The 23,026-nt window shown below is 48.7% G+C and overlaps 1 protein-coding gene across 1 annotated transcript in view; it reads left to right on the top strand.

Annotated features, from left to right (window-relative positions):
* The window catches only part of LOC128728214 (protein O-mannosyl-transferase TMTC1-like), a 52,401-nt gene extending 34,720 nt beyond the window's left edge, over window positions 1–17,681 (top strand). Inside the window, exons 6-12 of the mRNA XM_053821859.1 lie at window positions 7,463–7,584; window positions 8,652–8,816; window positions 8,887–9,144; window positions 14,203–14,408; window positions 14,642–14,777; window positions 16,824–17,010; window positions 17,361–17,681. Of these exons, the coding sequence (XP_053677834.1) occupies window positions 7,463–7,584; window positions 8,652–8,816; window positions 8,887–9,144; window positions 14,203–14,408; window positions 14,642–14,777; window positions 16,824–17,010; window positions 17,361–17,681 (1,395 nt within the window). The remainder of the gene's footprint in view (window positions 1–7,462; window positions 7,585–8,651; window positions 8,817–8,886; window positions 9,145–14,202; window positions 14,409–14,641; window positions 14,778–16,823; window positions 17,011–17,360) is intronic.
* The last annotated feature ends 5,345 nt before the right edge of the window (window positions 17,682–23,026 follow it).

The following is a 23,026-nucleotide window of genomic DNA, read 5'->3' as shown; positions in this document are numbered from 1 at the left end:
TCAAGTGCCAGGAGGTGGTCGTATCCGGAACGGTTTCTTTGATCGTTCTGCTCCCAGAATCGGCAATTTTGTGGGTCTTCCAAAGCCACGATTCGACGAAGTTGGTGCGAAATGAGACCTGTTTTTTCGGTGCCGTTTTGGATGTAGATCCGGCGCGGCCAAAGTGATCATCAGCTAGAATGAAACACAGAGGAGCAGTATAAGAAATAAGTGGAGTATTAATCGATCTGAGACATTTTAGCAGACCTGTTTACCTCTATCGAATGTGATGTGATCCATCGTGCGTGCAAACAGCCCTATGCTCTGGAAAAGAAGCAAAAAGTGAAAGGTTCTACTACGCGCCATGTTTCCCAGCTTATACTACTCACGTGAAACAGATCGAATTCATTCAACTCGAACGAGTTAAAACCGTGGACTATCTCCTCAACGTCCTGCCATAACAGCTGATGGTTGTTGCCGTACTGAAGCAAACTTTCGTCGTACGCCGCTAATGCCACAAACGCTCCAGGACGACCGCGAACTTTCAGCTCCAACTGCTCTCCTGGACGGGCCTCGCTTTTGTTCACTTGCAAATCAAACTACACCCAACAAGGACATTCTGTCAATCATCCTTTCGGTTTCATATCCCCAATTAACCACTACATTACTCACATCATTCAACAGATCGTTGTAGACCACGTCCAAAATGTCGAACACCACCACATTTTTGACTACAGTTGCCACCAGGATTTTGCTCTTGGCTCCTAGTTGTTCCGTCGCGTCGATCTTCAGCTCGTGTTGGGTGGCTTTCTGCAACGGCACGAAGCCTGTCTGCACGATGTTGCCTTTAGCAACGACGAAGTAATTAAAGAACGCCATTTTTTCGCTGCATGACACTGTCACCTGCAAAGGCTGGCCTACTCGGACGCTGGAAAAGGCAATTGTGACAGGCTTGTCAGGTCCTGTATCGCATCGCAAGGAATTGTTTGGTTACTCACGTAGATTGAAGGGCTAGCTTCAAGTAAGCGTTGCCTGATTCGTACTTCTCGATCTGCTCGTACAGCAGCACCTGATCGTCATCTTTCGTACGGACCTGTCGTCAAGTGAGATAGCAGATCACCCCTGTAACAATTGCACACTTAATGCGCTCGTCTTATTTTCTCTCTCACTCGATACTCACTGTCACGTCGATTGTTTGGGTGGATGCAACGGGATTCAGCTGAAGCTTGATCTTGCCAGATTTATCACTTTTGTGCATCGTTTCTTGATCGCTTCCGATTCCTTGCACTTTCACGCGAACAGCAACATTTCCCGCCGGCTTGCCATTTTGGTACTGGATCAGTAGCTCACACCGGTACGCTTTACTGGCTTGGAAGGTTGGTGAAGACTGGATAAGCTGTACCCGATACTGGTTCCGAAACACTGTGACGCGCCGTTCGATGACAACCGTGCGATCTAGAAGGATGTTTGGGCGTTATTGGCACCTGATAGAGGTCTCTAATGGGGCTGTATTACTTGTGTCATCCTGGACGAACGTGACTCTCACGCGCACGTCCTGGGAGTCGTCGTACACATCCAGATTCTCGTTGAACTGTAGACGCATCTTTGCCGATCCGTACACATCCAGCACTTTCCGATGGTCCAGCTTATCTTCCTTCAGATACAGCTCGACCGTGGCGGTGCCCTTGACCGGTGCACCAACGTAATACCTCGCGAACACGGTGAGATTGATAGCCCGATCCTTCGCCAAGGGAATGTCTGTCGGTTGCATGTCCACAACAAACGACGACAGCACGTACTCCTTCACTTCGAACGTCTTGGAAGCGACCTCGGTATCGCCTATTCGTGCTGAGATGATGTACTTCCCGAGAATTGGTACGGTGGCGATTTGGAGTTCACCCTCAAACACGCCAGTTTGCAGTTTTCCGGACATCCACCGACGGATCACATTTCCATGAGGATCACGCACGGTCACGTTCGCAGTTTGAACACCGGGCGGAGACTTTAGGTCCACATCCAGCACAATGACACGAAACTGCACTGTGTCACCGGGTTTAAAGATGGGTTTGTTCATCTGCACCAGCCCAGAGAGAGGCCTACCCAGCAGCACAAGCTCGGTCTCGCGGTGGAACTCGAATCCATTACGACCGGCGATGGAAACTCTGTAGCTACCAGTGGTCAGGATAGAAGGAAGCTATTGGAGAACGAAAAGATGTGCCAGAAGCGTTGAAAGGCGTTCAAGTGATGGCTATTTGCATCGTGTGACACTTACGGTGAAAGTAATAGCGCTGTTTGACTTTGGTCGCACGGTGACCAATTCACTGAGGTTAAGCAAACTTTGGCCACCGTCTTTGTGACCTTCCAGTCGCACAGACAGGCTGGCGTCTTTCGTGAGCTCAAAATTACTTGCCACCAGCGTGAAGTTCCGACCAGGACGGATAAATTTCGGACCTACAATCAAGACACTTTAGGGGAAGAAAAATGTAATGTTTTCTCTTGCTAGCTTTCTCTCTTAAACTCCCACGAGTATTGGGACGTGATAGATGACTTCCTTACCCATGGCAGACGCTTATCAGCAGCGCCACAGCCAGTACGTGCACCTTCCAGCAGCACTCCATGGTGGAGAGATTCCTTTGCGGTGTGCTTCGAATGCAGGCCGTGAAAGAACTGGCACGCTTTCGCAAATGAGTTCTCGATTGCGGAATAGCTGGACGTTAATCATCAGCGCGGGGAATTCTCAGCGCTTCCGATAGACGTGGAGCTGCTGATAAGCCTTAAAAATCCCCCTGAAATGGCTGAGCCCAAAGCAATCTTTGATGATAATGAGCAATGATAATGAACAGCTGGAACGGATGAATGGATGCTTAGTTGGAAGGGATTTGCACGCACGCTTACTGGACACTTTTCAATCCAGTGCTAATCGAAGCCCACGGAACAGCAAATTCATGTCCACGTTCCTGCGGTGCGTTCATCCGAACCCCTTTTAACGGCAAACCCGACTCCATTAACGACATCACGAGCAGAGAAGTTTATCTCGTTTACGAGTGTGGTAAAAGTTTGAGCAATGTTTACCATAAAATTACGCATTCTTCGCCCGTGTTCACCGACTCCGAATGGGCGCCGATTCGGCACCAGTTCAGTTTTTACGCCTGATCGAAATCCAATGGTGACCCTTCCACCGACTAGGTAGCAGCGTAACAAATATCTGTCAGCACTCTTCATCACGTAATTCAATTGACCAGCCAATAAGAGCCGCCGTCGCACAGGACTCGCACGTAACTGAATAAACACTCGGGCCCGACAGCATGAAAGTAGCTGTCCGGTGTCCAGTGTCCGTAGTCCAAACCCCACCGAAATCCATCCAATTGTCTCGTTGTCGTTCTGTCCGTCTGTGGGTGAGGGTGGTTTCAAGGATGTGGTTTGCGATTCTTCTTTCCGGAGGCGCACCGGGCAACATATTGAGAGCAGAACATGAAACCAGTGCCACATCCAGCAGTGCCACGTTCCCGAGCGCCCGTTCCATTTAAGTCGAAACGACAGCTTCTTTGATCTACCACCGGGTGGCCGGCCGGAATGGAGCTTCTTGAAGTTGGATGACTTTATTACCGGACTGGGAACGGAAGCAGAGGAGAAGCCCAGCAAAAATGCCCACAATGGCGTGGGGTGTGTCGACACAAGCTTCAACCACGCAGCAGCGCCCGATGCGAAGATAGAGCGCTGCGTTCGGCGTAACGGAAGCTAGGGGACAAGAAAAACAACCCCTGCTAGGGTGGAACGGTGGGCGAAAGGAAAGTTGAAAGCAAACGTGAGCATCTTATCGTTCAATCTCATAAAAACACTCGAATCATTGCTCGGTTATTGCTGCGCTTCGCCCATTTTTGTACCACGTGTGGTTGCTGTACGCCATTTCGGACATGTAGCTCCGGCCTAATAAAGTCGACGGTGGTACGTACGATAATAAATACCCTCTCAATACGTTATCTTCATCTGCTCCGCTCGGCTCGTACGCAGTTTTATTCAATGAAGTTAGTCCGCAGTCCCGAACAGCCAGCGGAGTCCGGAGTCCTTTCGTTCGGTGCCGGGAAGTGGGACACTCGACCGGCCGACCGGCAATACCATAAATAGGACGAAATGAAATTAGTCGAGGATAACATCGACATCGGGGGTGGTTCGTGGGATGGGAAGGCGAAGGAACGTTGGAATGGGGTGGTGGGGAGAGGGAGAACCGGCCAGAGATACTTAGTAATTTCCGTGCTCGGAAAGATTCGCCAACCCGGCAATCAATTCACTTTTTATCGTGTTCAGCTCTCGGGCGAATGCGATTGAATGAGCAGGCGGTTTTAGGTGAGCTCCAACCCCTACAATGGCTGCCATGGCAACTGGATGGAAAAAGGATCTTTCGGTTAGAGAGAAAGAGATAGAGAGAGAGAGAGAGAGAAAGAGAGAGAAGGAAAGAAATTAATTTTTCACACTCCTCGCACCCAAAATGGGATCGAGCGTATTTTCACCTTTTTGTCTAGCTTCTTTTTTTTCTTGTCTCATCGCTTTTTCTCTCTCTCTCTCTCTCTCTCTCTTTCCCTCACTCTCTGCGCCGGTGTATTGTTGCTTCCATCACCGGAACTACGGTAATCGTAAAACCGTTTGCTACCTTGCCCCGGTCGCCGATTCCTGAGGGCGAGTGATGTGAAAAGTTTTTCCCAGCACCCGGCCAGCTTCCGCAGGCCATCGTAGGCTAACGAAGCGGTCGATCATTGGTTGCGGCGGTGTTGCCAAACAAATCCCTTCTCGTAGGGGGGTGCTGGTAGGCTGGCTGACCGTAGATTGCCTGTTTTATTAGCTAACGATTGTGGTGGCCGGAACCGGTGTTCGGAGGGCATTCGGGCAGATAAATGAGCGCAGTCGACCAGCAAAGGACAAAAGAAAAAAAAAAGAAAGCCCAACGCTCGAGCAGCAGTGAGTCTCCGAATTGCCTGGGGCAAGCGATTGCTAAAAATGGCGAATGAATTTGCTCGAAATTCATGTGCTATGATTACAATGGCGCAGATGAATTGAGCAAACCGCACGGTGGTGGGAGTGCGTTGTGAATTAAACACATCCCGGCGTTTGATGGGCGTTTCGTTTAACTTTTCCCGTTACGGTGGGTCTCATTTCCATGCCATCACACTCAAATTTCGCCGCAAAATTGATCGCAATTCAGGAAAACACCGTACATTGTTTGTGTGTAATTGAATATGCATTTTAAAGCAGACTTTTTTCATACGCAAATAGGAAGAAAACACTCACTTTTGAAGTGCTGTTTTTTCCGAAATGATATGGAAATGGCAAGTGTTGAGTTCCGTAAATACATGAGCTGTGGTAAGAATACTCCATTGGTTTTAAAGTTTGTTGCTATCCATTAATTGTTATATTTAAATTACCACAGTTCTATATTGATATTTCTTTAAATCATTCTTTAACTTCATAGCATTTAGTGTATTTTTCAGAATTCTCTCATGCAATCATATCCGTCATTTTTACGATATGATGTAATTGATTGGAGCTTTAGAATAATTTCTTTAACGTTTTATGCAAAGAAAAACAGAAAATTTTCCCACTCCTATGCCATTTGGTAGTGATTTTATGCGTCATCTTCCAAAGCGCCCCCAACGTTAAGCCTCTTTGGCGCAATCCCGTACCGTCCCGGAAGGATCGACCCCGTTCGCAGAAACCCAAAGTAACTTACGCTCATTGAATTAAACAAATCTATTTGTTTGATGTAATTTTTGCTCCAATACCCACACCCACCCCAAGCGGACCAGCGTGTGCCGCTTCCGGAAAAGCAAAGCAATCAGTGTAAGCGAACCCTCGACCGAACCAAGCTGCCCGCTGAACCGACCGCTTAAGTGAGCTGAATAATTCAGCATCCGCACACCACCGGGCACCGGGTTGCGATCGGAACCGACAGGGGGTTTTTGAGCTATAAAATAGCTCAATAAACAGTTGTTCACGGCACGATTTACCCCGCATTTTCACAGCCACGCCACCGGAACGGCTCGCGGACAACGGAGGACATCCTGCCCGTACCGCAATTAATTAGCGGCACCGAGCCGGCCCCACTGCCCAAAAACCCACCGGCCAGTCGGTCGTCGTTCGTCGAAAAGACGGCGCTTAATTGAAACCCACCCACATCCGCCCCATCACCGGAAGTTTCCCTGCTAACTTCCCATTCCCAACACCAACACTGTATGTATCGGACCCCTGGGATGGGCTGGGCGGAAAAGCCCGACAGTGGGTTTGCGTGCAGTGCACAATAAATAATTGATTCGGAGGAGAACTACTTCGTTAGACCGGTGAGGTCCTTTCCGAGGTCCAAGGGCCCTCCCCCCCAACCCACCCACCGGGGGTCAGGTTTCTTTTATTACCTGGCTCGGGAGGGCCTGGGCCGGATTATGGCGCAATCGTTTCGGTCCGTTCCCCTCAAACTTCCGGTCGGGTGTGAGCAGGCAAAAAGGAAGATTTTCCGGCGAGAAAAACGCGCACTTACACGTGAGACGCCGGTGGAGGTGGAGGGAGACGCTGCTTTCCCCAAACAATGTTTCCACCCCCACGGGGCATCCACCGGAGACTCGAGGGCGTGTAACGTTATGAATAAATTAAATAAACTTTTAGTTAAACTTTCCCTCCACCCGAGCGACCAAGCGACCGTTGAATTCCACATCCGAGCGGTGTCCTGCGAGCTTGCAGGAATGGGGTGGTGGGAGAGTTTTCCACCACCCACCCGCAGGCGGATGCCGACGGGCGACAAACACAGCCGTGCTGTTTTCCGATTCGGCAGCCATCATTACTCTATTATGGTTTCCCGGAATGGCCGCCACGGGCTGGATGCGTGTGAGCGCTTTTCTTCCATCTCTCTCACTCATCTCTCCCTTTTTCACGCCGTTTTTTTTTTCGCCTGTGGCCGATGGAACGTGTGGCTGGTGAGCGAAAACTTTCCGATCTCATTCGTATTCATTAGGCAGTACGTACGGATGTATTTATGTACGCCCGTGTGTCCGTGTGTTTCTGGAAGGGCTGGAAAAACCTTGAGACGTGCCGCGGCCCCCAAAACCGAGAAAGGGCACCCGACCCGAGACGGTGGCTAGCCGGAACACGTTTCACTCGATCGGCCCGATGCGGCCCACATCAAAAAGCTGACTCCGTTCGTCCGTAGACGCATTTCGCGTTTTGGGGAAAACAAACAGCTTCTTAACACATACAAAAAAAAACACAACAGGACGTTTGGAAGAGTGGGGGAAAAACGGAAAAACGGAAATCGGAGGTGGATCGACATTTTTGTGGTGCACGAGAAAGAAAAAAAAACTGCAACCGTAGGATTTTCCGCTTTCCCGACCGGCGGATGCTTGGCGTCGAGCTTCGACACACGCCAAACCGAACACCCAGCACCGGCTCCAGCGCTCGTGTGGCCATTTCATTTCACGCTCCCGTTTTTGCCCTCTTTTCGCAGCATCAACGTCACGTGCCGGTGGTATTAGGGTTTCTATTATTAGTGCTGCCGTTCCTGCCCGCCACAAATCTCGTCGTAACGGTGGGTTTCGTCGTCGCCGAGCGGGTCCTCTACATTCCGAGGTAAGTGCGCGTGTTTTTCGCCGGCAGGTTTCATTTGTGCTCGCTTTTGCTTTTCCCTACGCCCGGTGTAGGAAGAAGCACCAAGCCTTATCAAAGTGTGGGCTGGCTTTTCCCGGTGGCTTTTCCACCGTAGTGACGTGGCTTTATGCCGGGAAACACCACCGCGTCTTGCTGCATTTAGTATGGGTGGTGTAACGAAATGAGATAAGGGAGGACGGTGGGGGCCAAAAAATCGCAAAGTTTCAAATCGTACCAATTACCCACCAGGCGGCTAGACGAGTGCAAGGGCTGTGCGCAAGAGGCCCAACTTTAATTGATCCCCCAGGTGCCCAGGTGTGCCGGCCGGGAAACACTTTGCGCGAGAAGCGGAGCTTTTAAGCGCACCGGTGTGATGCCCAAAAGAATTGGAGCGTTCAAGGTGGCTTTTTACTAGCACACACCAAAAAAAAATTAAACCTCCTACGCGAAAATTGTGTCCCTGGAAGGATAGTACAGTAGCTTGGCAGGAAATTGGGTTGGAATTGGCAGAAATGAAAAAAAAAAACCAGCCTCCTTAGTTCGGCAAACTCTCGTGAGCTCGTCAATGCTAGTGGAGGCTTAATACAGTATGAATAATACATCATAGAAGGCGGTTAGTTTAGAAATGGCTCTAGAGGCCAGTGAGGGGCATTCAGAAGGACTACTAATGGCAGACAATTAGGTTTCCTAGGTATAGAAATACTTTATATTTTTTTTTGTTTTTAATTTTCAGACCTTCAAAATTGAAAACCGTAGGCTCATTTTTAGTAGAGGGATATTCAAAACCCAGCGTTTCTGCCAAAAAAGATTGGACAAAAATGAATTTTATTTATTCCACACATGTTAGATCATTATTTTTGTTAATTAATGCTTAAAGTATCCCAATTTCCATTGAGTATAACACGCGTTGTATTCTTCATTTTATTTAATTTTGTTGTGAAAAGAAGAGCTTAATCGCTACTAAATATTACTCACAATGTTGGATTGCCGCCGTTTTTACACAAATTCAAAGAAACACATAATGATACAGTTTTTCACCCTCTTTTCAGCATGGGTTGCCTGATCCTAGTAGTGTACGGTGCGCAGCGGCTCTGGGAACGCTCGGAAGGCCTGAAACGCCCCATCCTGCTGCTAGGCGTCGTCCTGCTTGTGGCCGGTTGCCTCAAAACCATCGCCCGCAACCAAGACTGGGGCTCACGTGAAGCCCTGTTACGGTAGGTGACCAGCGGCCGAAAATCAATTAAACGCATCCAACTCACACACCGAGCGTCACGCTTTCCACAGGTCGGGCCTGAAAACGCTGCCGCACAACGCCAAAATGCACTACAATTTCGGCAATTTCCTGCGGGACGCATCGCAAACCGAGCCAGCCATCGCTCATTACCGGGAAGCGCTGCGGCTGTGGCCAACGTACGCGAGCGCACACAACAACATCGGCACGCTGATGCCGCAGTTCGCCACGGCCGAGTATCACTTCCGGGAGGCTATCAAATATGCATCCGAGCACATTAACGCCCACTACAATCTAGGCCAATTATACAGGTGAGTGGATCGACGGCGAGTGGCACCGCGTCACTGGCTTCCGCTGATCGATCGGGTGCTACTTTGCCGGGTTTTTGTGGTCAAAAAAGGGCACCCTGGGTAGCTCGATGGCTGGGTGTGGCCTTTTTTCTCGCCTTTTGCACATCTGCACCATCGGTGGACGGCGGCAACGACAACCAATTTGTCTCATTGTCTGGTGCGTTCTTTTTTTTCGCCCACATCACGCTGGTTCCGAGTGGCCACCGAGGGAAATGGTACGAGTGCCGGAATTTAATTAGGGAATTGGGATTACGGTACATTAAATGTTATTTCTGCTGCTTCTTCTTCATCACGTCACCGGCCGTTTCTCTGCGTATCACTCGATGAAAGCTTTTGTCGAGTTTGCGTGTGTGTTTTCTTTTTTTTTGGCAACCTTCCACGCAACACGCTGGCAGGCTGATCACTTCGTTTGGGCGGAGAGGAAAGCATGACGTTTATCTAAGAAAAATGGAACGAGCCACACCAAGTGGGCTCCATTTGTCTTGGGGATAGTTTTGGTTTGCCTTTTTCTCGCTCCGTTTTGGCTGGGTGGCAATGATAGCCCGGGAGATTTTGTATTAATTTTGGCGAACATTAATAATGATCACAAGTGGAGGTTGTACTGGATGTGGGAATTATTTTAGTAAACCATTTCGGACACTAAGTCGGTTTTAATAATGTATAATTTTATAAAGTTCATCAAATAGCTCTTATCCAGTCATATTAAATGCCCCTAAGTCCAAAAAATGCACCCCAAGTTTATCAAACCAGTTAAATAGTCAACGAAAGCTGCAACTCACAATCAAGGCCACATAAAACTATTAACGATAAGTAAATATCTCGTGGCTTTTCCGCGACCCGCTGTTCCATGGCTATCAATTTTATCTGGCTAGCTTCAACAACAAGCAGCAGCGCTTTTATCTCGATGTCTCACCGTACCGTTTTATCCTATTTTTCGTCCCATCCGTGTCGCCGTGACCGGTCCACGTACAAAGGTCAGCCTGAAGTTAATCACTTTTGGCGAGACTATTACCCGGTCTCTTCTTTGGGGTGAGTTTTGTGTTAAATTTTGGCTCAAATTGACAAGCGACCCTGGGCTCGTTAGCTCATCAACGGTTTCCGGGTTTCGGGCGAATGATTCCGGCGACGTTTGAGTGTGTGTTTTTGTGTGTTTAACGCGGTTGGTTCTTTCTCGTTTTACTCCAGAAAAAAACCATCGGTACCGCTATTTGCCGCGGTCAAGTTTTGCACGAAATTTGAGCAATTCAATTAATTTTCCAGCACAACCAATTGCTCACAACCCCACCCCGAAGGGGATTTTGCAGGATACGGAAGGATTCTCTTATGAAGCAAGCTCCACGCCTAGAGTGCGTCTTGTTTCGCCGCGCAAAGTGCAGATGGCACTTGAGCAAGCCGAAAAAGAAAACAGCCCTCTTCCCAACCCACTTCAGGGGCATAGAAAAACTCCCCACTTGCTGGCAGCTGTAATTGGGAGGGAGAAAATTAAAAGCACGATCGCAAAACCGGCACCAGCGACTAGGCAGTGGCCCGAGTTCTGCGTTGCCGTTTCGCAGGGCGCATCTGTGCGAGGCAAAGCCCGGTCGCTCTCGCTCGTCACTGTTACGTTTCTTTAATTATACTTTAATCCTATCGTTTGCTTAAATCTCCCGCCATTCTTGCTGCATCCGGGCGCAGGACGCGTTTCGCGTTTCGTGGCAAACGGAAGCGGTCCCAGTCGTTGCTCTGTCGCCGCCACGCACTATGGACGCAGGGTGGAGGTTCAAAAGGTTAAAATGGGGTGGATTTTTAAATCCTTTTTTCCGTGTGGAACGCTTTATTAAATATTGTGCACCGAAAGCGCTCCTCGATGATGTACGTAGACAAACTCGAACAATTTCGTAATAAAATGGTTAAGGGTAGAATCCTTGGCAGCTCATTTCCTTCGCACACCACCGTGCGATGTACCACCAGTTCCCGGCTCGCGGCTCCAGTCTTTGTTTAGTGTGCGTCGGTTGGCAACTGGAACGGGGTTTAAGTAAAAGAAAACTTCACCCATCCCATCAGCAAACCGGGGACGCCGCTATTTTCCACGCGGCACGTGCAACGGACTTCCGGATGCGGGCCCTTTTATGCGCCCCCCGGGGGGCCACACGATCGTGATAACGGTCGCCCACCGGTGGCCCCGAAATCGAAAGGACCCGTTTGCCTTCGAACCCGCACCCGCAAAGTCCCCGGGAGCAGGTGTTCCGCTACTTAAAAGATTAGTACCGGCTTAGAAATTATAATTGCTCCTCCGGTGTGTTTGCATTAATTCTCTTTCTCCGGTTGGGTGGGTTTTTCGCGACGAGGCGCGTGTCCTCGTATGTGTGTGTGTCTCAGTGCTTCAGGATACACGCACGTGTACCCACATCGTTCGTTCGTCGTGACGTACTAGCCAAGCGTTCAAGTGGCACGCTTTTAGCAGCAACACTTACGAAGCCACCGGATCCGCTCGGTAGTGACACTTCTTGCTGCATCTTCTCGTTTGGGGCGTTGGCTGCCGGTAGAGTGGTATTTACGATCCACCATTCCAACCCCGGGGCGCAATGAAACGCAAGCGCAACGCTGTGTGTAATCTTGGCGCTTCAGAGTGTCGTGTAAGATACACCCGAGATGGGCCACTTGTGGGCAGCCAGCTCATCTTTGCCGGTGATGAAGCGTCGCTCGTCTTCCGGTGGTAAACCGCATCGCCTGAAGTACAGGTATAAACGTCGAATCTATTATTTCACAACTACTTGCGACCCGGGCTGGTGATGTTTTACCCGACCAAGGGGCTCTGGAGCTGGATTCGCATGGATCACTCGAAACTTCTTCGATCGAGCGACTCCCGGCGCTCAATGGCTGTAAAATGATAGGCAGCGTGGCTTCCGGACGTTTCCGTGGGTGGATGGTACGTTGCGTTTGAAAAACTACCTAGCACCTTAGCTCCGTAGGATCACGTTAATACGAGAACAATTAATTAGCGCGTGAGTAATGGTGGTTTGGTGCGATGAAACCGAAACTGCGCGCGAACAAGTAATTAGACGCTTCTTGGGTTGGGGAATGCCAAATGGAAAGCCATTTATGTACCAGTTAAGTTATGCTTTGGTGGTTAATGATCGTGCACCTTTACTTTCAAACATACAGAAACATTAAATAGAATCTTGTAAGATAGAGTTGTTTCATGTTGGGTTGTTGTTATTATTTGTGGAATATTTTAATACCTTATTTATCATTTAGAATCCACAATAAATGGATCAACCAAGCACATGATTTAATGGATTAACAAGCAGAAGTTTTTGATACAAGACCTGCTAGAAGAAATCAATTTATTTATAAAAGCTTCAAATAAATAAGATATATATTAATTTGACGTTAGCAAACTATCTTTTCAAATATTCTGCCGTTTTGTTAATGATGTTTCCTGAATAGATTCTTGTTAGAATAGAGCTAGAATTAGTTAGAATAGAATAGATAGAATAGAGCTTGTTGCTTGTGAAGTTCCGATAATACTTTTTTTCGTTCCATTTACTTTAAAGTTGGCAAGTTAATTTTCTCCAATTGCCACTGTACTCTTTGACTTCTCTCCTTTAAGCAAAATTAAATTCAAAAGTGACTCGAAACATGACTCGAAACTTCAAACAAAACCCAGCAACCGTCTCATCGTGCTGAGTAAAAGAGGATGCATTTTTAACGAGCTCCTAAACATCAACCCGGTACAACCGTTACATGGCTTCTCGTTGCGAACGTACGACTAAACGCCGCTGTCTGTCCGTCCGCCTGTCTAGTTTTGTCATTGCACGGAAAAGCGCAAACCACTCTCACTGTCGGGGATGCATTTTTAATACGCATCAACCACCAAAATGCAACCCCACGGGAAGGGCGTGAGCAAGGTGCAGAACAAAACCAACAAAACTGGTGAAATTAAACATTCATACCCGCTGTCCCCGTGCGGCTGCCTGTAACGCGGGCCAGCTGCTTTCGACACCAAATTAACCTATTCCTTTTACCGGCTGACAAAACGCCCCGGGGCAACACAGTTGCAGTTGTGCGCTGTAAAACTGTCACTTTGGCGTACCAATTACACACAGGCACACCTACAGAGACCGTCAGCCAGCTGGTGCGAAAGGATTCGCTTGTGCCGTGCCTCGTGACATTTGCCATCGGTCGTGAAAGTTTCGGCCCGTTCGCGCACCCGTTCTTTTGTCAACTTTTCTCCTGTCGAAGGCGTGTGGATTTTTTGTTGTTTTTTTTTTTTACGATGACGCCTCGAACGTACGAGTCGTTTTCCCGGCTGCTTCGCTGGAAAAGAAGAACGAAAAAAAAGGAGCGCGGCCAAAAAAAAAGCACCCACCCACGAGATGCGTGCAAGCAAAAGTTGCTCAAAACGCTTCCCTTCGAAAACCAGAAGCCACCCCGTGTTTCCGCTCGAGGGCGTGTCATCAAAATTAACAACACCGACACGCTGACAGGCCCTCGGTAAAGCGCGGGGCGCGATAAATCGCCGTAAAAACAAGAACAGCTTACATCATCATCTTCGACGATAATGATCACCGCCATTATTGGCTCTCCTTCACTCGGGTTCGGGTTTTGCGGGCGCTTCGGGCCTTAAATTTCGGCCAAGCTTTTCCCCATTTTTACGCCCCCCAATTCGCCTGGTGCGGTTGTAAACCCGGGCGTGAGGCGCGTGGGGCAAATAAAATAAGGCACAGCTCGTGCTTTGAACGTGCTCGCCGGGTGAAGGTGCTTCACGAACCGCCTTTGATTTTATCCCGCTCGCTGTGGGTGGTGCTTCACGAAGCGTATGGCACGAATGAAAAGGATTATAAAATATTCATTGCCACCCACTGTTCGGTGGGGGTGTTTTCCTACCGATTTGGCTCGTCGCCATTAATGGTGGCGTTGCTGGTAGCGAATCGTGCCGCGCTGAAAGGAGCCGGGTTCAATTTTTATCTGCGTACAACCGCTTGCTTGTGTGAGTGTGCCATTTCTAATCAATTTCGCCTTCCATTTCGTTCACAGGAAATCGAACCGGACGGGTGACGCGATCCGGATGCTGGAACGGTGCGTCCGGCTCGAGCCACTGTTCACGGCCGCCTACCTGGAGCTGGTGAAGCTGTACGCGAACCAACCGATCGCTGCCGGTCGCCTGCTGGCCCGCGTCGTCCGGCTCAACCCGTACAATGCGGACCTGCGGCGTCAGTACGGCGACTGGCTGATGGAGCAAAGTACGTGTAAATTATTTATCCTTTTCACCGCCCTCCGGCCCATTTGCGGTCGTTATTTGTTCGCCCTCTTTGTCGCGTTTTCGTGGTGCGGGCTCTCGAGCATCGCCCCCGTTTCGCGTGATCGATTGCATTAGCACGCGGGCGTCGTGTCGTTATCCTTTTATTTATCTCTCGTTCTGTCTCTGTCTTTCTCTGTCTCGTTTTTCTTCACGTCTAATGTGCCACACCGGCAGACATGCTGCTGGAGGCGAGCAAACAATACCAGGAAGGGATCAAAATAATGGAAACTCATCAATTATCCGTGATTGGAGCCTGTCGCTGCCTACGCAAAATGGGACAACAGTCGCGATTACATCAAATGGTGCTGAGGTGAGTGTTGCGGGTGATATGTTTCATCGCGCGCAGGCATCGGAAGCAAGGGCGAACGATACAATTCCATTTCGGCTCCACCGGCCGAACATTAATCAATTGGCGCTCCCGATCGGGTTTCCCAGGGGTTTTCCCAGTTTCCTGCGAGGTTAAACGGTGCGATAATTTTGATTGTTTAACAAATTTCAACAGCCAGCACGGGTTCGGGTTTTGCTCGATTTGATTGCATTCGCCCCGGTTTGCGCCAATCGAACCGAGGTTAAGCGCGGCACGGGTTGCGTGCGGTTCCACGGCATCGATACATCTTGAAAGGAGGCACCCTCTCGTGCTGGGTTCTGGATCTGTGTGCAGAGAGGTGGTTTTTGTGAGTGGGAGTTTGGGTGGGATATCTGCGAAATTTGATCGGTTGAGGCAAACCGGTGTAATGGCATTGTTGCCATCGCGAAGGCCACGCTAGCCCAAAGGAACGGGCTGGGAACGACCCGGAGGGTTCACGTAAAGCGATCCATTTGAAGTCAACCACCGGCCCGTGTGAAGCGGCAGTTGATGAATTTCGCTGCTCTGTTTGTAATTGCGTGTTAAATTCTATCTGTTCGTTTCTGTTTGAGGTATAGAATTTGAGGCGTATAATTCACCCTTTGCTTGCTTGTTTAAACGCATCAGAAATTGGAATCTCTTTGATTGATAAGTACGTATCATTTGTATGCTTTTAAATACGTCTCATAATCGGATACGATAACATTTTAACAATACCTAAAAACGATAATAAATTGATAGCTTATATTAGTCAAATGCCTCGATTTAAAGCTTTCATGATCATAAGTCTTATTGAAATGTTTCTAAGACGCTCAAAAGCATGAAGATATTTGAAAGCATAGCATGTGAACAATTTGATGTATAATTTCCCGATACAATCATTGCGGCAAATGATCACTCACGCTTTTATTTGATTGAGTTTCTGCAGTAAACCACTCACAGCCTCGCAGTTTCTTAACGTGCATGAGCTGAGCTGTCCTTCAATCATCATCAGCTTGAGGTGGAAAACACAGTCCTTAAAATTAAGCTTGCATGGACACGCGTCTATCTGTTGATATTCTACAAATCCCGACTCCCACTAGCCACCAAAGCCGAAGTCACCATCAACGTTACATTGCCCAACGATCACCGAATGAATCACTGCGTGTCCGTCAAGCGCAAAACCCCCCCACGGGGTGGCTGGGTCCTGGCGAATCCTGCACTCAATCACACCCTGCGAGAGCTGCCTAACCTCTCAGCGCTCGGAGCCCTCATGAAGCAATCATAATCTGTTCGCCCGGCCTGAACCGGTTGCACCTTCGTGGCAAACGTGGCAAGGAGACCGAGAAACCGCGAGTAGCAATTCTCACTCGGTGCGAGAACGTCGGGCCAGCGAACGAAGGGCAGAGGAATAATTTATAATTCATTTCCTTCACTGGCAGAGATGACATTCTTGATCCCGTGACACCGTGATATGCCGTAAACGGGACCGTCGACTGCCCAAAGCCTCTTGTGGGGGTTGAATTGGGAGTTCGGATGGGGAGTCTTTTTTTTTTGCTCAATCCGAGTGCAAACTCGCTATGGGTTGAGCGAAGAAAGGATTTCAGTGGGGCTCGGTAAGTGGTTCTGCAGTCACTGGAGCCATCGTTTCAAGCGAACGCACCCAAGGACACCACGAGGAACTCGTCTGGTAGGTGGCAGAATTTACGACTACACTGCGGAGCTTTCATCGGGAGTTTGTGTGGGTTGGGTGCCGCGAACAACCTCGGTTCCATTCAACGGATTTCTATTCGTATTCCGCACGGCAAACTGACGCTAGTGGCTGATTTCATGCTTTTACTTTAGTGTGCCTCCTCGAGAGCGCCCTTTTTCCCGCGGGGTGAGAAAGTTGAGGGTATTTTTTCCTGAGGCAAGGAAGAAATGGGTTACCTCTCCCCAACTCTCCGACAGGCACGAAGAATCAACTCGTGCGACTTCATGCCTCGCCACCCACTTACTCCACGGTGTGTGCGTCTATAAATCTCTTTTCAGATGGCAATTTATAGTTCGCTTATCGAACGGCGGCGTTCCGATACAGAACGATATCTATCTCCGCGATTGGAGCATAAAGCACGAGCTGCGCAACCGGGCGATGATCTACGACAGTGGAGGAGCGAGCGGGGACGTCGGTAGCAGCACCACAACCCGGGAGGCCACCACGACGAGCATAAAAGATTGCGTAAGTGATTTCCTGAAGCTCGCGGGCACAGAACCAGGCGAACGGTGCGACTTTGATGGATCCCTTCGATTGGTTGCGATTTCTTGCCGTTCCGTTTCGCTTCTCATTTTTATTCCGTTTCGCACCGTCGCCCTGGTTGCGTTCCCCGCCGGAGGCCATTTTATTCATATTCTTTTTTTTTCGCTCTCGATCACCAACACCGCACCATGCGATGGAGGCGCCTGGTGGTTCATGAATCAACCACCAGGCGCCTCCATCGGAAGGCTTGACAATGGTTTTAAAATATTTCTTTTCTCGTTTTTTTGTTTTTTGCTTTCTTTCGCTCGATGCTTCTTCCGAACGTGCTTTAGGCGACGGTTCACCCACCGGAACGAGCACAAGCTGATCCGGGACCAGCGGAAATCAGCATACGTATCCTACGCACGCCACACTGCAACCGTTCCGAGCATCTGCCGAATTCACTGAAAGCCTGCAAGCTGGCCGGTTCAGCATCGGCGGGTACCACCGAGACCACCACCCAACCAGCCACCGACAAAGCAGGACCCGGCAAGCAGAGAAAGTGGTCCAAAACGCGCCACAAACCGAAACGGCAGCCGTCCGGTGGGCTTGACCCGAATCGGGAAGCCCTTGCGCCCCTGCTCGACATCTCCAACCTGCTGGACAAGCTGTAACGGATGGTGGGACGGTAACGAACGACCGGAACGGAATAGCTACCCACGCATCCTTGAAATCCGACCACCAACCCCCCGATTGGCAAAACTTTTCTTGCGGGTGCGGTGATCGATAGTGATGATGATTTTACTTCTGCCACCGTCGCTGCAACCCACCGGACGACGGTTGGTGGAATGAACTGACTTCAACAAGCAATGGAATGGATGGTGCATGGTGATTGAGAGTGGGCAGGTGGGATGCGAATGCGCCTACTCCCACACCACGGCACATTAGTATGATAAATCGTATTAAGCAACGTAGCGGCGCGTTGAGAATATAAACTCGCAACAGTGAACAGTATAATCGCTCTGCCAAAAAAAGAAAAAACAAACGAAAACAACTACCGATCGCCCAAAGACAAAGTGTAAGTGTTATTGGCTACTAGCGTTGGGCCGCTTCTAGGCGTGCTCGCCGTGCGTCTTCGGCTGTACAGAAGAAGCAAGCGATCGGCTGAAGGAGAAGCGTCTCGATAATGCGCCGAACCCGGCCCATCTCGGAGAACTGTAAATACTCATTTACGCGGGCACAAGCGAGGGTCACGAGTGAGACGCTAGAGTGATTAGTATTAGTATTTGGGGGATTCACGCGTAAACCAACAGGGACGAACGATGAACGGCTGCATAGCAGCAGCGTGAGCATGCAATATTGGTTTGTATTTCTTGCGGTCCGGTGCGACGCGAGTGTAAAAATCGTCCTGAAAACATAAGCGAACCGGTACGACAAAAGACTGTAGCTGTGCAGCGGTTCTGTGCAATGGTTTCTACTCGCGCCACGGAAATTTGAGAGATGGAATTGATCGTGAAAAGGAGCTGGGAATTGGGTGCGCTTGAGTGAGGAATGGAGTTGAGCCGGGAATGGCAACCTTTATTTAGTTGCATCTTGCATTTGCTCGCTTCAAAGGGAGTCGAAATTAAGCGTAAGCTACAAGGTTGTGCTAAACGGCTTTCTCTTTCGATGCAAAATGGCTGCAAGAAACGTAGCAACAGAACAGACCGTAGTGGACGTGAAATATAATGAACTGTAAATAACGCTCTTGAAAAAAAAACTATACATATATACATACACAAAAGATAGGCATTTGGGAAAGCTAATCTTCAGTTTGAAATGAGGCGACGCGAGTCGGGATCGGTGCCACTGCTTAAAGGTGTGCGTTTGTGAGCAGAATAAATTTTCTTTCCGTTCCGCTGCTTCCTTATTTACCCGGCATTATTCGCTCCCAAACTCCCCCATTACTACCTTCCGTTGATGTCGTGACGTTGCGGCCACGTGGCGTAAGCTCACTAAAGAGAAACGAATTTAAAAATGCCCATTCATTTAGCGTCACAGCATCTGCAAAGCAACGAACCGCAATAAAGACCGACCACGTAGACTATTTGGAGCAGAAGAAGCAAGAGCAGAAAGCAAACAGGTAGAAAGAATGGCAGGCTTTTTAGTACCGAAGCAAAGGCGATTCAATTAAAAAACAAAAGCATCCCACGAACGATTTGCGGTCCGTATGAAATGCAAGCTCAAACGCAAAACGCAATGTGTAACAAAATACCGTAGCTGTAAGTCGACTCTAGTGATGGGCTGGGAAGTTATGTGTAAATGATTCGAAACAAAAATAGGCACGCACGTAAGCCATCATCAGCGGCCGAAGCGGATTGGGCTCGTGCGAATTGGCGTTCGGGTTGGGGTGAAAGTGAAATTTTGCGAACAAAAAATGCATCAAACTTGTATCAAACAGGATCGGAACATCGGAACAGGCGCGTAGACGTAGAACGAGGAGAAGAGAAACAACTACCAAGCAAACAAGGCAAAAGCAAAAACACACAATACTGTAAACCGCTAAAGCGATCAAACGATCAATAATAAAACAGCATTTTTAAATAAACATTTTCACAAAAATCATAAACCCCAGTGTCTGTCTCGACCTCGTCTGGTGTGGGATGTTTTTCACAGTTCCAGGTGCGTTGGATGGTGGATCGATATATAGTTTTTTTTTCGCTTTGTGCTCCATGTCTGGTGCAGCTCATAAACGGGAAAACATAAAGCACACTCAGCGCAATGTGGCCACCACCCACCGGCTGAGAGTTATTGAGAATTTTCGGTACGCTTTTGTCGCTTTGTACAGCGAAAAATGTATATTGCAGGGACGCTTTTTTTTCCTTCTCACTCCCGCTGCGGCAGGTTGCCATGATTGACACGATGCACCCGATAGACGGACTCGTGACAATGCCACTCGAGCGCTTATCACCGCGAATCGCACCCGTGGAAGAGAAATGCGGTGCACCTATTCACGAGCGCCAACCTGACAATGAAGTGCAATTGTCATGCGGAGGGTGCAATCGCATTAAAAACCAGCGGAGAAGTCCATAATTATTGGGAGCCCGATGCAGTGGGAAGCCCGAAGAGTGGAGTGGACACGCTCGTGATAAAATGGTCACATTTTTTGTTGTTGCTGTTGCCTCGTTGCAATCATCCCGAAACGAAGGGCTGTTGCCGGAAATGTACTTCCAAACCGTGTGCCGTTCAAGTGCATCTATCGAGTGCATTGCATCGGGACCGATGGGCCGAAGGCAAATGCTGTAAATTGAAGGCAAAAGCAAGCGGGAAAAAGCAAGAAAAAAAATCGATCCCATTTCGTGGTTCCGCTTTTAGCGTAATGAGAGCATTTGTGGAAGTGAGCAACTCATAAATGGAAATGGGAAGTGTTTGTGCGTGCTCATCCATGCGCGTGATGTGACACGATTGAAGAGGTATTCATTGAGCCGAGCGCATTGGGTTTGTTCTGTAGATGTATCTTTGATTGGGACAACAAAAAAAAAATGCGCCATTCATGAGCGACATGAGATGACATTTTCAGCTTTTTTTCCCGCGGAAGACAACGAGAATGACAAAAAAAAAATGCTCTTTGTTCATAGCTGCCATTGAATTCAACGAAACAGATAATGGTTTATGGTGAAAATAATTTTGTGAATTATTTTTTACACCGCTTCCGATTTTGTCAGAATTGTTCAAGAAGATAAAGCAGAACTTTTTATTTGCATTCATATATATGTGAATTCCAGTGGCTCAATTAATGCTCGAAGGCTTTTCCTTTTGATGAAATGTTGAACATACTCAAAGCCTGTGCGCGTTTTTTGTGCCCTATGTAGTGTATAAATTGCAAAATAAAATACACACTACCGATGGTATCCTGCAGCTAGTTATTTTCTTTCCACAGACAGCTTTAGCAGTTTCTGGACATATTGGCGAACAAAAACGCCAAAACCCTGCGAGAGAAAAGCTTCCGCTTACTGCGATACAATTTTATCCACTTCCCATGGAATGGAGCAGCAATCCAAGCAACCAACTTCCGCGGCAAGAAACTGACAGCGAAGTATAATTGACAAAAGCTCCGCCAGTGGTTCGTACGCGCTTTGCATTCCATATCGCATTTTCTCGTCCGTTACTCAGCTATGACCGAACTCGTCTCGGCTACCAACCCATCGGTGATGATGTTTCTTTATCAATAAACGATAACACCACCCAAGTTTATCGTGCCGAACCGGGGAAGCTAGTTATCCACCCTCACGTTCACCAACGGGCCAACGTTGTCCACCGGGTCCATAACTCAATCATGCGGGCGTAATGACCGCATCGACCGGTCACGAGCGAACACCGAGGGAAAGGACAACCGACAGGACGGCGACAAACAACGGTCAGCGGTACGAAATATGAGCGAATATAATGAGCTTGTGGTACGTGACTTTCACTCAAATGGTGACAAATTAGAACCCCCACCAAGGTGGGGACTAAGAGACAGGAGCAAAACTATCCACCCAGGGTGTGATGCCGCTGTGTTGTGAAAAGTTTATATAAACTAACTCTTCCCCATCCACTTGAAGTTGAAAGGAGGATAGGAATCGAAAGTGCCAGACAGGACGACCGCTTGTCGCTTCGTTCGTACGAGATGAGTTTCCTGGTTCCCGGTTGAACGAAACGACGAGAGCAAAAAAAAAACGACAAAACACAGAAAAGGACGAAATAGCTTCCCGTGCCCAAAACGTACCGAAAATGTTAAGCAAGACGCCCTTCGCGCGCATACACACCCAAAACTGCACTTCATCGACCACCCGGTTCGAGCGATCCGGAAGGATGAAACAATGCCGGAACAACCATACGGCAACGGCACCGAAGATAACTCACACCATCACACCGACCCCCGGTGGGGTCACCGGAAGCCAGCTCGGAAAGGCTCAACGAAAAAGGAGCACCCAAACCAGTGCCGGCTTCCACCCACCGTTGGATTGCAACCCTGCAACCAGACCAGACGGGACCAAACGGGTGCTAGCCCTTTGGCGAAACACCCGAAACAGTTATGAAACAATCTAAAACAACTCGTAAAACCCCGGCTGCAGCTCGCGCCCCCTTCTCGCGACGAGTGGAAAGCTTTTTTTTTGGTGCGTCTTCTTCCGCTGCTTGCTGTGTCCTTTTTCTTCCAGAAAATTGTCTTCTGCCATCAGCACCAGCTGCGGGCACTCGCACGACTCGCCGGACAGCCCGGGAAATGCGGCGTTCCAGAGCTCGAAACCCCCGCGAACAGCCCGGAGATGAAAGCGATAGAGCACACGGTACTTGTTTGTCCAGCCAGCCGGAGCTCCTTTGCGCTATGTGCCCCACCCAAACACACACATACTTGGCACTCAGTGGGTAAGAGAGCGAAAAAAGGACGCTGAAGGATGAAACCAAATTTTAATAATTTTTAATTTTCTTTTTCGTGCTGTTTTTTTCTTCCTTTTTTGGGTGGTGGTTCCAACGGCACGGGTCGGGACGGTGCGATGTTGACAACTCATTTCCTTTATGGTTGTTGTTTCTCGCTCGTGTGCGTGGGTGGGTCGATTTTTTTTCTTCTTCTCTACACCTCTCTCCTTCGGTACGGGTGACAGCGTGAGATGTTGGGGAGGAAAAACAGGTTGTTTAAAATTTTATCGCTTTTTTATGAGCAACACATCTTTAAGCAGTCGAGCAGCGCAGAGACAGAGCGACACCGTTATGGCAAGGGAAGCTCGGTGGGATGCAATAAGCATATAAGCAGTTTATTGCTTACCTAAACGGCTTGGGAGGTCGCGAATTTGGATTCATGGAGACGGGGTTGGTGATTAAAATTGTAGCATTTTTCAATATAAAATTTTATCATTATGAAAATAATTGGTATTGGTCTCTTAAATGTGTTATAAAATAAGATGAACTTCCTCGACGAAGAAACTGCATGCTTTATCGAAATGTGAAGCATTGACTTATTAGACTATGTAAAATTTTTGATGCTTCAAATTATTCGTAG

Source organism: Anopheles nili, chromosome 2 (assembly GCF_943737925.1).
Source record: "Anopheles nili chromosome 2, idAnoNiliSN_F5_01, whole genome shotgun sequence".
NCBI classification, from domain to species: domain Eukaryota; kingdom Metazoa; phylum Arthropoda; class Insecta; order Diptera; family Culicidae; genus Anopheles; species Anopheles nili.
This window is presented reverse-complemented; position numbering and strand designations above follow the sequence as displayed.